This window comes from Gekko japonicus, unplaced genomic scaffold (genome assembly GCF_001447785.1).
Source record: "Gekko japonicus isolate JY-2015 unplaced genomic scaffold, Gekko_japonicus_V1.1 scaffold344, whole genome shotgun sequence".
In the NCBI taxonomy this organism is placed as follows: Eukaryota; Metazoa; Chordata; class Lepidosauria; order Squamata; family Gekkonidae; genus Gekko; species Gekko japonicus.
In genome coordinates this window covers 1031287-1048887 of record NW_015174284.1, presented here as the reverse complement: position 1 = coordinate 1048887, position 17601 = coordinate 1031287, and the positions used below count along the sequence as shown (strand labels likewise).

Sequence of the window (17601 nt, the reverse complement as noted above, 5' to 3'; positions counted from 1 at the left end):
CGGGCTTTTGGCCGCTGGCCCTCGCCGGTTCCCGCCCGCCCGGCAGCCAAGCCTTTTGCTGCCCTTCCGTCCTCTGTGGCGGCAGCGGTGGCGAGGCCTCGCCGCTCTCCCCACCGGCTCTGGTCCCCCCCCGGCTCCGGTCTCCGCCGCCGGGGCTCGCCGGTCTCCCCGCCGGCATGCCTGCCCGGCCGCTCACACGCAACCGTGCCAGCCAAGCCTTGTCCTGCCCTCCCTTTCTCTGTAGCGGCAGCGGCGAGGCAGTTCACAGAGTGTTCCCTGCGCATGCACAGGGGACGGTTAGTTTTGGGGGGATTTAAGTATCCCCCCAATATTTTTTCCAACTGTTGAGATTTTTGTGCACACCTGGGGATCGCCCCAAATGTGCACGAAAATCTCCCCGCCCCCCAGGTCCCCCCGATGTGCAGATTTAAGTATCCGCACAGTCCAAGGGGCGACTTGAGAATTAGATATATAGATGAGTTGTCCTGAGATTACAGAAGGCGAGGGGTGGAGATTCTAGACAATCAGGAAAGAGGACTCTGGTGCCTGGAGGCTGCACCCCTGCCTGCTCAGCAAGAACACTGTGGCAAGGAGAAGATTCATCCAGCCCCCAGCTATTGGCTAGAGGGTGAGCAGCTGCTGAGAGCTTTCCTCGTCCCACCCTGGCTGGAGAGAGATGTTGTCAAGATGCAGAAGGGAAGGGCGCTTTGCCCACTGTCACCCCTAGAAGACTAAGGACCTCAGGATAGTTGTACCAGCCCCACCCAAGCACAAACACCAACATGGGAAGATCAGCCTGGCCACAGCTGGACAGGAATTCTAGCTTTGTTCTGGTATTTTCAAACTGATTATTCCTTTCCCCCCTCTGCTCTGCTTCCTTTATGTGTCTTGTTCCTGTTGTCTGTAAGCCTCAGATCAGGGACCTGTTTCTCTTCATTAACATGACCCACTATGGGAGACAACTGCCTAAAAAGCAATGGTTTGTTTAGTTTGGTTTTTTAAAGTGGAGAACTTATGTTGTTGTTCTGATGTTATTAGTTTTTTACTTGTAAGCTGTCTCCAGCAGTTCTCTGGAGAGGCAGCAGATGAATTCTCTAAGTAAAATAAAATAAAATGGGTATTTAAAAGATTGTATGAACTCTGGCAACAGTCACTGGAAAAAGTAATCTCAAAAAATTGTCCACTTTTCTTTCCCATGTAGGTGAGGTTCGGAAAAAACCCTTAACCGTTGCTAAATATTCAGCTACGGTGATTGCCTGTAAGAAGGTTGGAGTTTGATCTGTTCAAGACCTTTGAATCAGAAGAACAGTAATAATGCTAGGAAAAGCTGAAGGCAACAGGAAAAGAGGAAGACCCAACATGAGATGGATTGACCCAGTAAAGGAATCCATCTCATGTTGGGTCTTCTTCTTTTCCTGCTGCCTTCAACTTTCCTAGCATTATTATCTTTCTTCTTATCTTACAGTTCTTCTGACTCAAAGGTCTTGAACAGATCAAACTCCAAACCTCTTACAGGCAATCACCGCAGCTGAATATTTAGCAACAGTTAAGGGGGTTTGGGAGGTCATTAATTCATAGTGTTGCCATAAGTCGGAAGCAACTTGACATCACTCAACACACATACACAAACTCTGGGCTTTAAAAAAATCCTGAACAAGGCAGGGTTGCCATACAACCCTGTCCTTTGCTGCCACTAAAAATCCCACAACCCCCTGCTCTGACTGTTGATGTTATATTTCCAAGCCCACTTTTGCCGTCATAAGGGCTAAAACCTCACTGTGCTGAAAAATAAGAGTTCAGCGTGACAGATCCTGCTCCCCCAACCCCAACCCAGAATTGCCAGTTGTTTTCCTGCTCCCTGCAACAGAGTATAGTGAGATTTGTGGGTATTGTATGCATGCAGATGCAGAAAAGACATGTGGTAGTGTTTCGTTAAGTGAGCCTATTTGTGCAATACTAGGTTTTGAGTATGAAGGTGTTTGGCTTTTTAGCCTTTCTTCAGAGTTGGATTTTTGACCTATTTATTGACAGTGGCTTGAAAAAGAGGCCAGTTTGAATAAGGAGCTGGCAACCTGCATACCTTGAGGACTGTCTGTTTCTTTACAAACCTACCAAACTGTTACAATCTTATTCAGCGGCCCTGCTTTGGGTGCCCTGGTCATCTGAGGCTAGAGAGATGGCAACTAGGGATAGGCACAAACCGGGAAAATGGTGGGTTGTGGTGGTTCGTTTGATTACACAAATCATGAACATTCATTAACTTTCCCTGTTTCCCGAACCGGTTCATTGTTCATTCCATTTGTGAGTTTGGAAGGTGGCAGAATAGCCCCCCATAAGTTAGAGACTCACAGGGAGTCTTCAGCAGGCTCTCCTCCACCCGCCTTCCAGGTTTGGCAAAGATTGGATTTGGGATGTCTGAGTTACAGCCCACCAAAGCAGGTGCCCCCAGGATATAAAATCTGCTCCCATAGAGCAGAATGGGAGCTCCGTGGTTGGCTCCCAGAGCTGCCAATAAAGCTATGGACAACTGCTATGGGTGTTTCTAGTGGTCTCCACAAGTCCACTGCCTAGGAATTAACTGAATCGTCACCAGGCTGTCTGGAGAACAAACAACTCTAATGAACCAAATGAACCTCCATGGGAAAAAGACAATTCATTTTTGGATTCAGGAATGGTGCGACCAAATAAACCAGTTCGATATGAACCACAAACTGGCCTGGTTCATGCTCGAACCACAGTTCGTTTCTCGGTTCATGCCCATCCCTAATGGCAACTCAAAAAAGGGCCTTCTCAATCATGCCACCAAAAATGTGGAATTCCCTCCCCAGGGAGATTCATTTGTTCCCTTCAATTGTTGTCTTCTGATTATTGTCTTCTGTTTTGCCTGCCATACCCTTACTGATCCTCCTCTTCATTTGTTTAATTTAATAGATAGCACCAGCTAGCCTGATCTTGTCAGAACTTGGAAGCTAAGCACAGTTGGTGTTGGTCAATACCTGGATTGGAAACCATCAAGGAAGTCCAGGGTCACTATGCAGAGCAGGCAATGGCAAACCACCACTTGCCTTGAAAACTCTATCGGGTTGCTGCAAGCTGGCTGCGGTTTGATGGAATAACAGCAAGAAAAAAGCATTTTAACAGTTTATTTTTAATCTCTTTACCTTGTTGGCTGCCTTGAGGGCCCTAATTGGGGGGAAAGGTGATATAAAAATGTCTTAAATAAATAAACCTGAAATGCATATGATTTGCCTGCTCCCTCCTCGGTTTCAAGCATCTGCTGCCTCATCCCTCTGTCCTGTCCTGTCTCCATAATAACTTTTGAAGGTTATGGCACAGACACATAGCCCCTGTGCCTGAGCCATAAACTATTAGCTCCTTTACCTACCTCAACTGTCCTTTTTTTAATGGATCCAATTTATAAGTTGTTGTAGATTTTCCGGGCTGTATGTATGTTGTCAAAGGCTTTCATGGCCGGAGTCCTTATAAATTGGATCCAATTTATAGTTTTTTATATTTCAATGATAAATATTACATGAATACATCTGAGCCTGAGCTACCTGTGTTCTGAACCAAATGATCCCAAGATAAGCTCTTGTTAAATATGGCAGTGGGTGGGATCTCAAGCTAACTTTGAAGGCATTTCTTGGCTGCTGGGCAAAATGGGCCATTTTCAGTATGACATCCATATCAAGGTGCACCTACAAACGTTCCAGTTTTTGTGGATTTGAGGCCCTGGGCCCACTTTTTACTGCACACTTTCAGAGATGGAGATATATGGCATATTTCAAATTATATCCTCTCCCACTTCCTTCTTACCAATGTCAGAACAGATGGGCAGAGGATCACAAATTTCCATCTGTTTGTAGAAGGTAAATTGTATGTGCATACAACTGAGATGGTTTGGGTCCGAGTGGAATGGAAAGAGGAGATTTAACCCTTCAGTTTCAGCATGATCTGACTAGTCGAAACCATGCTGCCCATGCTTGTATCAGTGTTCCGATAGGGTTAAAGGCTATACCGAAACCAGGACACCATCCTTTTATTAGTTCTATTGAGGTAAAAAGGGTATGTCTCCCATTTTACAACACTAATAACAGTGTGGGGAGCTCTATTTTGATTAGCAAAGCTAAGTGGTAAGGGAAAAGAGCTTTTTAAAAAATCCCTCTTTTAGCCACTTTTTACCAATAATTTTTTTTTACTCAAGATCATATCATGGTTTGGTTTGACTTCAAGGTTAAAAGCAAAGTTCTGATATCACTCATTTGAGTCTTGGGATGGCATTTGCTATAAGCTAAGCAGGATGGAAGCTTTTTTTTTCTTTTTAAGGGAGTTTATCCAGATCTGATAAATAAGACTGAAACCCATGATTAAGCTTAATCATAGCATAGCATGGTACTGTCTTAGAATTAAATAATGCCAAAAAGTCACCTTGAATAGAGATATCTTGTGTGTGTGTGAGTGAGTTTTGGCAGCTTAAAGATGAAGCCAAGATCCTGTTTGGTTCTGGGAGTTTTTTGAGTCACCATTTAAAAGAACTATTTGTAAATTGCTCTCCTGGATTAAGTCCTTGATTTTCTGATAGATAAGATCATTTAGTCTAGTGATGGGTCCCATCAACTTTCATTCCAAAGTAAGGATTGTCATCCCTGAACTCAATTGTCTCAAAATGTCATGGGGAGTACCGTGCACAATTCCTAACAGACAGGTACTATTTTGGACTTGGATATTATTTAGAATGGTCTACAGACTCATTTCAAAGGAGGCAAACTGATATTTGGACAGCAGAGGATAAGCATGGTGTATCGCTGAAGGGGATGTGATGTCATTACCAGCAAGCACCAGGAGAGGCCAATTGTGTTGGGCCCACAGCTACAGCATCTTGCAGGAATGCAGCTTTTGAGTGGTTTACCATATCCACCATGGGTGCTGTCATGACATCATTGGTTAGCATCAAATTCTGCCAGCTTGTGTTCAATGGCTGTTCTAGCACTTCTGTTGCCACCTCCCAAAGCTTTCCAGTAAGTGTACCACATCCCTTTTCAGCAGTGAGAGCTGGGATACTTCCTGAGACCCACCAGGTAAGTGAATGTAGCTCAATGGAAGAGCATTTCCTTTGCATGCAAAGGGTCCCAGGTTCAGTCTCCACCATCTTTCACCATCTATGGTGAAACATAGGCAGTGTGAAAGACCTCTGCCTGAGATCCCGGAAAGCCAGTTTGAGTAGACAATTCTGACCTTGCGGGACCAAAGATCTGATTCAGTATATGGCACCTTCATATGTCCATACATCCATATGTCCCAGGTTGAATCCCCGGCACCTCCAGTTAAAAGGGGAGATGATGGGAAAGATCTCAACCTGAGACTCTGGAGAGCAGCTGCCAGTCAGAGTAAACAATATTGACCTTGATAGACCAATGGTTTGATGCAGAAGCCCTGTGACAGTGAATGCAAATGCATCCTGCCTCTAAATGCGTACCTTTGTTTGTAAGAAAGAGCCAACGCATGTTCACTTAACAAATGAAACCAGGGTCCAATACCTGGATAAATGTGGGCGTGAGCTGTTAATGTGTTGAACGGAACACGAGAATTATTCAGCCCACATATAAAGGAAAATCAAGTGGACATTGTCCATGTGTTCAATGTAACTTGGGAACTACAGCAGAACTATAGTGATGGTTCTACTATAAGAGAGCTTCACGTAATAGGGCTATAGTAGTAGGCTACTATACTATATTCCCTGACCTAGATGACCAAGGCTAGCCCAATCTCATCAGATCTCAGAAGCTAAGCAGGGACAGTCTAGTTAGTACTTGGATGGGTGACCACCAAGGAAGTCCAGGGTTGCTACACAGAGGCAAGCAATGACAAATCACCTCTGTTGCCTGAAAAACCCTATGAGGTCACCATAAGTTGGCTGTGACTTGATGGCACGTTCCACCACCACTATATTTAGGGCTACTATTTAGGGCTACTACCACTTCATGTGGTAGAGCTATAGTAGTAGGCTACTACATTATATCGGGCCATTATAAGAGAGTTTCAGGTTTTCACCCTGTGGGACACAGCTGCAGAGGATACTGTTCACAATGAAGATCACTCTTTTCCAGTCTTAGTTCTTACCTGCAGTGGATAACAATGGGTCCTGCATCAGGAGGCGTAGAAGCCTTCACTCTGCGAATGAATGCCAGGAGCCCAGTGGCATGGTAAGGCACCCCATGTTCTGGCCATGATGTGAAGTGGAACTGCTTCACCTCATGCCTTGCAGAATAGCCTCTCTGCAAAAGACAAGGACAAAGGGGGAAGACAAGGACAGAGTTAGCCCACTTGGCTTGTGAGGTGGAGGTCAGCGTGATGCCGATTTAGTTTGTATTGCTTCGATACAAGTTTGATTTGCTTGTTTGTGTTGTATTTCTTGTTCATACTGTATTGCTTTTATTGTTTGCATTGCCTAGTTTGTACTGTCGTGCTTGTATTGTTTGTATGTTCGTATTGCGTAATTTGTACTGCATTGTTTGTATTGTTTCTGTTGCCTAGTTTGTATTGCTTTGTACCATATTTCAATTGTTAAATAAATAGCGATGAAAAGCGGAGACAGGCTGTGACATAGGGTGCCTTGCAATGGAAAGCCGGGGGCTCCAGCAGTCTCCTGATTGTCCACAGGTCAGCGCCATGGTGCCCAAAGCTGCCAGACTTATCCTGACTTAGACTACCGATGTATCCCAACTGCTTTTGTTGATCAGCAAAAGCTCTCCAAGGTTCTTCCCAGCCTCGCCAACCTGAGATCCTTTCAAACTGGAGAAGCCAAGGGATCTGTGGAGAAGATGGCTAATAAATATATATATATATATATATTACCCCAATGGCAACTGTTTAATATTTTATGCCAATAAAAGGTATTTGTTGTTGTTGTTGTTGTATATATATATTTTGCATGAATGTCCATGCAGAGCTTTTAAGACTCAGGCAGCCCGCTTGAAGTGAGATGACAGAGTGAAGACTGCCCATCTGGGCCAGGAATTGAATTGCTGGTATCTGTGTCTATTATTTCAATGGCAAAGCTGGACTGGTTGTCCCCTTTTCTGCTACATCTGTTCTCACGGAGGGGTTGTGCCTCAATGCCTCTGTGGTACGGCATCAGCTTTCTCCTGAAAAGGATCAGGTGGCAGGGGATGTGAATGATCTCCATCTGTGACCCTGCAGAGCCAATGCCTGTCAGAATATGTGATACTGGCCTTAAAGAGCCAGAGTGGTGCAGGGGTTAGAGTGTTGGATTAGGATCTGGGAGACCCAGGTTTGATCCCCTACTCTGCCATGGAAGCTCGCTGGGTGACCTTGGGCCAGTCACACGCTTTCAGGCTAACCTACCTCACAGGGTTGTTGTTAGGGTAAAATGGAGAACAATGTAAACCATTTTGCATCCCCGTTGTAGAGAAAAGTGTGGTATAAATGAAGTAAATAAATAAGGAAATATAACAGACTGAGGGTTTTATTGTGTATAAGACAGCTTTGTGTGATCATGTGAGAATTCCTGAGGATAAAGGTGTGGTTCTTAAAGCATCTGATCGGCATACAGAAGGTCGCAGGTTCAATCCATGGCATCCACTTAAACGGCTCTCAGGTAGTAGCTGGTGTGAAAGATTGGAGATCCTAAAGAGCCTCTGCCAGTCAGAGCAAGGCAGATTCATAGTGAGGGGTGGGGCAGTGGCTCAGAGGCAGAACATCTGATCAGCATGCAGAAGGTCCCAGGTTCAATCCCCAGCATCTCCACTTAAGAGAATCAGTCAGGTGGTGATGTGAAAGACCTCTGCCTGAGTCCCTGGAGAGTGGCTGCCAGTCAGAGTAGACAATACTGACTTTGACAGACCAAGGGTCGGACTTGGTATAAGTCCACTTGCTATATATATGCATTTGACTCTATATCCCTTAATACACCTTTGCAGAGCTGAAATGCTGGTTGAAAATGTTTTTAGGTTTCCTCATTATTAGGTTTGCTGTTTCTTGGTGCTGAACTCCCAGATCCCTGATTAGGAGGCCCTTCCATCGAAGCCTAGAGAGCTGTAGCAAAATGCCTCGAAATGATTACGAGGTAACTAGATCCCCAAGGCTCCTGGGTACTTCACTCGTAACAAGGCTGTGATTTAACGTTTCTCAAGATTAGGGGGGTGAATTACAGTTGTGATGTCCCAAGATACAGTACTGTTCAATAATTGCCATGAAGCTTTCAACTCCCGTCTCAAAGATGGAAATAATTGTCCATTCCCTGGGCAATTACATGGCGCTTAGCCTGAAATTAAACGATCAAGAATGACCACATAAATAAAGGCCTGCTCTGCAGTATTCACTAAGAGAATGTCTTTTGTGAAGTATTTGAAGTCTCAGATGGTAGAAGAGCCAGGTTAGCAAAGGCGGATTTCAGGATGAACGCTGAAGGCCAATTAATGGGTGGTTTTGATTACAGAATACAAAAAGTTGAAAGAGACAAAACAAAATCTTTCCAGCTTGTAAAAGAGAAAAAGTGTCAAGACGACTCTCTATTTATGGCAGTCATGAACACAGGTTGTTTTCTGTGCTGTTTTTTTTCTCTCCTTCCTCCCCAAGGCTGCCAAGAGATCCTCTGGAAGTGATATAGGGTAGCTATAGGAATCACCGGAAACTCTACCATAAAGTTTCCAGTGAAACCAAGAGCAACCGCATGTCACTTCCGTTTTCTTACTAGAAGTGATGCACCACCACCATCAGCATTGTGACACCCACAATTGTTCCTCTGGTTGCCAGGCACTGCCTCAAAACCCTATTCTTCTGTTTGCCTTGGATCTCACCTAATTTTTTTCACCAATTCAATCCTCCTGCGTCAGACCTCTGACTCTACTCCCAACTATTCCTGAATGTCCCCCCCATTCCCCAAAAGCAGCATTTTGGGAGGCATTTCCATCTACAGAGGTGGGGGGGGGGGAGGGAAGTGGAGCCTCTGCAGATGAAAACCCCTTCTGTTAGGGGGAATGTTAGGCCTTGTGTATGGAGCACAGTTAAAGCTTTTTGTTTGTCTGTTTTGGAAAGCCTTTCAACCAAACTCCAGTTTGCATAATGTCAAAATACAGGTGCCTAAGCCTACCCGAGTCAGTATTTTCTCCCCAAAATGGGATTTTTAAACCAGTTTGAAAATCTGCTTGGGGGTGGGGGGGGGCACACATGCCCAAGCACCTGTGTTTGGATGTTGCAGCAAATGACAAATTCCCAAATCATATTCAGCACATGGAAGGAGAATGCGGGGAACACGCAAGAACTGCAGACATTCTCCACTGTGGACAAACAGAGGTTTACTGCCATCTGAACACAGCCAGGGTTACACATATGCACATATTGCAGAAGCATATGGTACATCATCTATATATGTAATGTGTATGGATATAAAATGTATAAAGCAGATTTACTGAGACGCAACTAACACTGAAGAGCAGCCATTAGAGCAAGGGAACAGAGCAGTCAAAGGCAGAGGGCAGAAACAAACAAACAAAAAAATCAACCAAAATTCTGAATAAAAAAGGAAAGTCTTAGCATGTCATCTAAAACTTGGTACGCTTAGCACTGCTGTGAAGCGGGAGTTCCAGATTCAAAGGTCTGAGTAGGTCCTGTTCTTACTCTTAGTGGAGGCACATGAAATATGGCTTTGTCCTCCACCTCTCTAGTGATACGTAGACTTCTACAAGAGCAACTGGTCCTTCAGCATTTGGTCTAAAGATCAACGTTTCTATACTGTCCCCCCAAATATCAGGGAAAGCATTGAACATAAGCATTCCACATGATTCCAGGAAAGAGGTTATTTTAGCTCAAGTACTGCTGTAACTAGCAGCCTGAATAGCTCAAATTAGAGCTCGGGCTAATTTGAGCTATTCATGCTGCTAGTTACAGCAAAGTACTTGTATGAGAGACCACCAAGGAAGTCCCAAGTTGCTATGGAGAGAAAGGCAACCACAAACCACCTCGGCTCATCTTACCTTGAAAATCCCATGAGGGGTTGCCACAAGTTGATGGCACTTGGTTGTTATCACTAGCTGCCCTCATAGCCCAGACTAGGTTGTTCATTATCACTTGGGAGCTAGGCAGGGTTGGCCATGTTTAGTACTTGGATGGGAGACCATCAAGGAAGACTGGGGCTGCTATGGAGAGGAAGGCAATGGCCAACCACCTCTGCTTATCTCTTGCCTTGAAAACCCCATGAGGTGTCATCATAAGTTGATTGAGACTTGATGGCACTTAATTATTATGAACAGTTCCAGCAGACATCAGTGAAACAGACCTCATGCACAAACTATTGCCCATCATGGAAAAATTTTGGCCAATGTAACATCTCACAGTATAAGTTAACAACCCAAGTGCAAACAGGACTGGGCCCGCATTCGGAAGAGCTTACCCTCTCCAGTGTGAATGTTCTCACGATATATTCTGCCAGTGTCTCCAAATTCACCTGGGTAATTTTAATATCTCCATACATCTCAGAGTCGTCTGGCCAATACTTGGAGCACTTCACCTGCAGTGACAAAAGAGGTCAAGGTGTTCACCTGGGCAGCAAAGCATATTCTTTCAGAGCCACTGAAGGAAGAAAATGAACCTCTTACCCTTCCCACCTCCACCAGTTTTGTTATCATCACTATACTGGAACAGTGTTCCTGCCACACCATCCGCCAGAAATCATAGATCATCTCCTGTTTAGGACCTGGAACATAAAGAGGGACAACACTGAGTCACCACAGAGAAAGCAACAAAAGGAAACACAAGGACATAGCAGAGTGTTCACAACAATCACAACAGGATTTTATGTGCCTACCCTAGCCTCTTTTGTGTGTGTTATGTGCTGTCAGGTCACTTCCAACTTCCGGCAACCCTATAAATTAATGACCTCCAAAACATCCTATCGTTTATAGCCTTGCTCAAGTCTTGCAAATTGAGGACCGTGGCTGCTTTCATTGAGTCAATCCTTCTCATGCTGGGCCCATTTCCCTATTGCCATCAACTTTTCCTAGCACAATTGTAAGCTCCAGTGATTCTCATCTTCTCGTGATGTGACCAAAGTACAACAACCTCAGTTTAGTCATTTTAACTTCTAGGGAAAATTCAGCCTTGATTTGCTCTAGAAACAACTTACACCAAAACATTTCTTTTTAACTTTTAACTTAAACAAAAGGCTTTTAAAACTATTTCTATGTTTTGCTGTAGTCTGCGGATTTTCTTCTTATGTTTTATGCTGTTTTTATGTTATGGCTTGTTTTTAGTGGCTTGTTCATATGCTCTGACTTGACTACAAGGGCATGATTTTAATGGATGTGTGGTTTTATTGTACTGTTGTAGCTGTGAGCTGCTCCAAGGAGTTCTCCAGAGAGGCAGCATATACATTTCCTAAAATCATCATCATCCCACTCAACTTTGTCTTTTTTTAAAATGTCCCAATGGCTATTAATTCAGACTAGCAGCCAGTCTGCTTGCATTGTAATCCTATGCAGACTTGATTTCAGTGGGGCTTACAATGGTGTAACTCAGCATAAGATCGCATTGGTAGTCATGCACCCCAGAGTGCGGGACGCTGATATCTGGATGTAGCCTCAGAGCTCATTCAGTACTGGGACTGCCAAACTCCAGGTGGTGGCTGGAGATCTCCTGGGATTACAGCTGATATCCAGGCGACAGAGATCAGTTCATCTGGAGAAAATGGCAGCTTTGGAAGGTGGACTCGATGGCAGTATAACCCACTGAAGTCCCTCCCATCCCCAAACCCTGCCTTCCTCAGGCTCCACCCTCAAAATCTCCAGGTATTTCCCAACCCGAAGCTGGCAACTCTATTCAGTATGCTATGCACATATCTCCAAACAAGGGCATATCTACCTTTCCAGTCTAGTTACAACTCTGAAATGTAATTCGAGATAGGTGCTCAAGGAAAGTGTACATTTTTTAAAAAATCATAAAAATCATTGTTAAGAATCAACTCATCATTCAAAGCCAGAACGAGAACAGATCATTCTGGTGGCTTGTATCCCACCAGCTTTTCCACTCCATCTTGCCCGGTTCCCTTGTTCACTGCAGGTCAGGTTCCACATGGCTTTTGTCCTTGTGTAATAAGACAATTGTCTCATACCTTATTAAGGAGTCTGAACCAATTAGCTTGTTAAATTATTTTCTTTAGCTAAGTGGCCACAGACACCTTGCAGGACCTCTGTCAGATAAAAAACCCACTGAGGGAGAACTTATGTTAAATAGTACGATAAATTGAGGGGTCTGAGCATCAGAAAACTGGACAGGAACTTTCAGTGAGTTAAACTTTTATTGCGAAAAAAGGAACACCTCTTTTTATTAGGTAAGAATAAAAAATAGATACAAGTCTTAATTAACCCCATGAATATTTGGGGGGGGGGGGGAAACACATGCAAGGAAAGTCAGATCTCCTAACACACATGGGTCCCATAATCACCAACAGTTCATTCTTGGTGGTCATCCCCCTTTGACCAGAAGAAAAGCTGGTAGAATGCACTCCCATAACTACCCGCCTACAAACTGTTTTTTAAAAAATGACATGGTGCTGAAAACTAGAGAAACACGCAGCTTGGTGGGCCTTCCTGGAAAGAGTTGTGGTACTACTGTTCAGAACCCCCCTGCTCTAAACATCAGCACTCCTAAATTAATGAACATTTGGTCCCAGAGCAAAGATTCATACCTTGGGTGGCTATGAAGTGGTTGGATCTGTGGTAGCCCTGCGAAGGAATAAAACCATGTTATGTTCCTAGAGAATAAACCTGGGTACGACCCAGTTTGAATATGCTCAAAAGTCCACCATCTTCACTCTTCCCAAACACGGCTGAGACTCACCTTAAAATGGCCTGATTGCAGCATGGGCTTCAGAGGGGTCTGGAGGAGGCTTTTTCTACCCTCTGCCTAATGGTCAGCAAAGGTAGGAGCCTCAGGCCACTGCACTGGTTGGCCCCACATCATCTTTTCAGCGGGCTCGACACAAGGATGACATAGAGTCTGCCATGCTGCCTGGTGGCTCCAGCAGCGTGGTTTTCTGGATCCCCACCCTCCCTCCCCTTGTCGGTATCTGTATACTTTAACTGTCAAAGCTTGGCAGTTTTGTGCATCTGGGTGGATCCTTTTATGGAAATGGGCCTGCGTGTCCACCTCCACCATCTGGGCACTCCCTTAATGGGCCTGGGGGCTGAGCCACTATGTGGTATGCCCAGCTTGGGGGCTGTGCCCAGGCTTACCCCAGGTGACAAACAGTACCACTCAGTGGCAGCCACCCTTGTGTCGCTTTCGGGTTTTCTCCTGCAGGTGGGCTGTGGAACATCTTATCGAGCAGCAGGCAGGTTGCTCGATTTTAGGATCCACCCCTGTGCTTTGCCAATGCTCTTTGGTCTGTAATCAATAAATGCTGCGGCCTGTTTTATTCCAAAATTTTGATGTTGTGTACTCTGTAACTCTCTGCAAGGCCTCTTGTTACTAAGCCCTGGGTTTGCAAAGCATTTTGCTTGAAAGCCAACAAAAGCAGAAGTCCCTTATATCCTACCTACTCCCCTCCAAAAGGATTTTCAATACAGTAAGGTCATACCCAAAGAAACTTTGTCCTCATAAGTGAAGTCCTTCCAGACAAATAATGCTGTGATCATACACACTAAATAATGCACTTTCAATCCACTTTCAGTGTACTTTCCAACTGGATTTTACTGTGTGAACATCCCACAGTGCCACCCTAAGCAAGGTTATACCCTTCTAAGTCCACTAATGCAAGTGGGCTTAGACAGGCATAGCTGTGCTTAGAATGGCACTATCAGTTTGCTGCCAAACTCTTGGTAGCCACCAGCTTTCCTTACCATAGGACTGTGTTAAATTTTTTATCAATTAAAGTATTTATAGTAAAAAAGGTTTCAGTTGAATTGACCCACTGCCCTTAACTTACTGAAAATGCTCAGCTCTGGCTGATAAAGGGACTCATTTGTCAGGAAGTCATTTGCTGGGCTTAACGATCAGTGAGGTATAGTGCAATGGATTCGTGGATGAGGGCTGGAGAGACTCAGATCCAAATCTACCTAGCATGGTTGTTGTGCTTATTAAAATGCAGAGAATCATGAACACTGCCCAGAGCTCATTGGAGGAAGAACAGAACTAAAAAATGGAACAGATTCTGGTTCATTTATTTATTTCATTATATTTATACCCTGCCCACCCCGCGAGCGGGCTCACCTCTGACTACTACTTAAAAGAATGCTTACAACTACTAAGTGTATGACTGAGATCAAGGGGTCAAAGGTAAATTGATCACAAACCCTAAATAGAAAGGAGAATCAACCCAGGGCACATATTAGGGTACAACACTGTCAATTGGTTACATCTTTTGACCAACAAAAAGGGTGGTCCTGAATAATCAATTAACATATTTCTTTTTTCTTTTTAATTTAATTGTAGGTTAAAAGTGCAATCTTTTGAGAACTAGTCCCCTGTCCTGCTTGCCCAGGAGGAGATGGCTCCACTCATGGGGCAACACACAGACAGATCAAGTATGCTTTTTTGACTATCACTGTAGTTCTGTGCAAACATATGTCGATTTTAATTGGTTTAATGTCATGCACTGAATTGATAGCAATTTATTCCAGCTGGGCAGCTGCCTTGTACAAAGAAGCAAGATTGAATCAAACAGCTAAACCCATACTGTCTCCCTGTATGGTACAATCTTAAAACCACAGAGGCTGATTCTGTCTGGTCCCCAGAGGGACCTGAACATCCCTTCCTGTTTCCCTCTACACAAGGAGACAGATTGTAGAGTGGGGTCCTTGCAAACAGTGGGGTGGATCCTATTCCACTGATCCTACTCCACAGTGGGGTCCTCCCACTCCACTGAGCCAAGTCTGAAGCCTCCCTCCATCCTAAGGAGCCTTCCTTCAGTTTAAGTGGCTATTCACCAATAGAAAAGCCACTTATGTTGGAGTGAAGTTCCTTTGGCTGGACGGCCATTGGAGGATGATTATATTTAAAACCTCCTAATGGGAGGTTAGCTCTCCTCATTGGAGAGCCAGAGTGGTGTAGTGGTTAAAGTGTTGGACTAGGATCTGGGAAATCTGGGTTCAAATCCCTACTTGTGCTATGGAGGCTTGCTGGGTGACCTTGGGCCAGTCACACACTCCCAGCCTTATCTTCCTCACAGAGTTGTTGTGAGGATAAAATGGAGGAGAGAACTATGTAAGCCAGTTTGAGTTCCCATTGCGGAGAAAAGCAGGATATAAGTAAAATAAGTAAATGAATTTTAAATTGTGGTCTTACACACACACACACACACACACACACACACACACACACACACACTGTTTTATTTATACTGTAAGCTGCCTTGAGTTCGGCAAGGTAGAAAGGCAGCTAATAAATGTTTTAAATGAATACTACAGGGACCAGAATGTAGACTCTGTCCATATTTCCCCCACATGCTTAGAAAGATATAGGATCTAGAGCAGGAAAACCCTCCTATCCTGTTGAATCAAAACGGGAAAAGAGCTCCCCCCTTCTCCAACCAGACACAGTACAAGCAGAAAATGGCCTTAGCTACAACAAGATCTTGCACTTGAATTCCCTGTTACACAGGGCCCAACTAAACTACGGGTTTTTCTAAATTCCTCCTTGACAGGAATTCTCCCTGGAACAGACCTTTCTAGTTGGAGGTCTCTGCTATGGAACAGAATTGTATGAGGATCCTCTTTGCTCTTTTTCACTGTATAGTCTAGGTACATTCCTCACACACACACACTCAGATATTAGATATTCTTTCGTCAGGTATTATTGTTAGGCAAATGCAGATTGTAAGATCTACCAAGATATATGGAAGGGGAGGTTTAATTTCCATCCCTTTCTCCCTTCCCGCTGCAGGCTCCATATGCCATTCCTCAAGTTCTCCTCTTCCACAGAAGCAGCATTTTGGGGAGATCAAGGGACTGTAGCAGAGGGCAAAGGCAGGAAAGTTCTGTTCTATGTATGGAAATGCTTTCCGTCAGTGGAAAACTGAATGTGGATCCAACCCAGGGCTATTTTTGGGCAGGAACGCACAGGAACGGAGTTCCGGCTGGCTTCAGTTGGCCACGCCCACTACAACCAAAACCTCTGCATGCGTGGCTACAGAGGGAAGGCCTGGAAAGTGACCCCCCAGCAGCTCCAAGGCGGGGGGCCAGGGGGGGCCTGGAAGGATCGGGGAGGCATTTAAACACCTCCCCGTGCCTTTCCCGGCCTGTCCAAAGGCTGGCTTGCCCAGACTCCCCCCAGCCACAGGGTGCCCGAGCAAGCCAAGGGAAGGCAGTTTAAATTGCCTCCCCTCCCCTCCAAGGGGGGGTGCTTGTCCGGGCTCCTCACAGCCGTGGGGTGCCCAGGCAAGCCAAAGGAAGGCATGGGGGTGTGGCCTAATATGCTAATGAGCTTGCCATCAGGGGTGTGGCCTAATAGGCTAATGAGTCTCTACTGTTGGGTGTGGCCTATTATGCGAATGAGTTCCTGCTGGACTTTTTCTACAAAAAAAGCCCTGATCTAACCTATAGAACATTAAAAAATATACATTGTGCACATTTTGACACAAACCAAATTCATGAAACATTCACAGCACATCCTTGGAAGAACGGGGACCAGAACAAAGCCACAGAACAAGTATGGAATGGAATAAGGAATATTCAGCCACAATCAGGATGGACACCTGTGTTTGCCTTCCCCATTCTCATCTAAAGCGCTCTCTCTCTCTCTCTCTCTCTCTGTATCTGTGTGTGCCTGTTTAGAATCTGATTCTTACATGAAAAAGAGAGCACAGGTAAAGGGACATAAAGCCTCCCCCTTACCTCACTGCCCTCTGTTACTTCAGGCATTTCTCTCCTCAGCCTCACTTAGTTCCATTCAAGTCCCAAATAAAATTTCTGAATAGATTACTGGGCAGGCCGCAGGAGAATTTAAAATCTGGAATACCCAGGTTCAAATCCCCACTCAGGCTTGCTGGGTGACCTTGGGCCTGTTACACTTTCTCAGCCTAACCTATCTCACAAAATGGGGGAAGGAGAATGATGTAAGCTACTTTGGGCCCCCATTGAGGAGAAAAGTAGGGGATAAATTAATTAAGTAAATTAATAATAAATATAACAAAAATAGGCTACTGGGGTCCCTACTGGGGAGAAGAGAACAGATGTTTATAATCAATATATACTAATTATATTCATACAAATATAAAAGAAGTAGCTTCCTTCATTCCTTTCCTTGTTGTGCTCTATAGGTGGGCTGCTTCAATAGGGATGGGGCCAGAGGCCTATCCCGATATGCTCCTTTGTGAGCGACTGGCATTAAAGTTATGGGTGAGCAATTTGGCTGCTGCATAACTTAGTTTGCTCTGGAGGCATCTTTCCTGAATTAAGACAAAAATGTATGAGCCGGGGGCTAAAAAACTGTTAGCTAGCTTGCACTTAGAGGAAACACTGGACAAAACCCAGGTGCCCTCAGGAGGTCCACCAGAAGCCCTCCTACCAAGGGCGTAGACTTTCCAATTTCCAGGGGGGGGAAGGGGACTGGGGCTGGGCCCAAGGCATTTTTGTTGTTGTTGTTCAG

General features: G+C 44.8%; 1 protein-coding gene across 1 annotated transcript in view; it reads right to left on the bottom strand.

The window, feature by feature from the left end:
• The window catches only part of PTPRU (protein tyrosine phosphatase, receptor type U), a 563689-nt gene that overhangs the window by 66020 nt on the left and 480068 nt on the right, over positions 1-17601 (bottom strand). The window contains exons 20-23 of the mRNA XM_015423947.1: positions 12704-12740; positions 10617-10714; positions 10412-10528; positions 6121-6275 (exon numbers count right to left, since the gene is read on the bottom strand). Coding sequence (XP_015279433.1) covers positions 6121-6275; positions 10412-10528; positions 10617-10714; positions 12704-12740 — 407 coding nt within the window. The remainder of the gene's footprint in view (positions 1-6120; positions 6276-10411; positions 10529-10616; positions 10715-12703; positions 12741-17601) is intronic.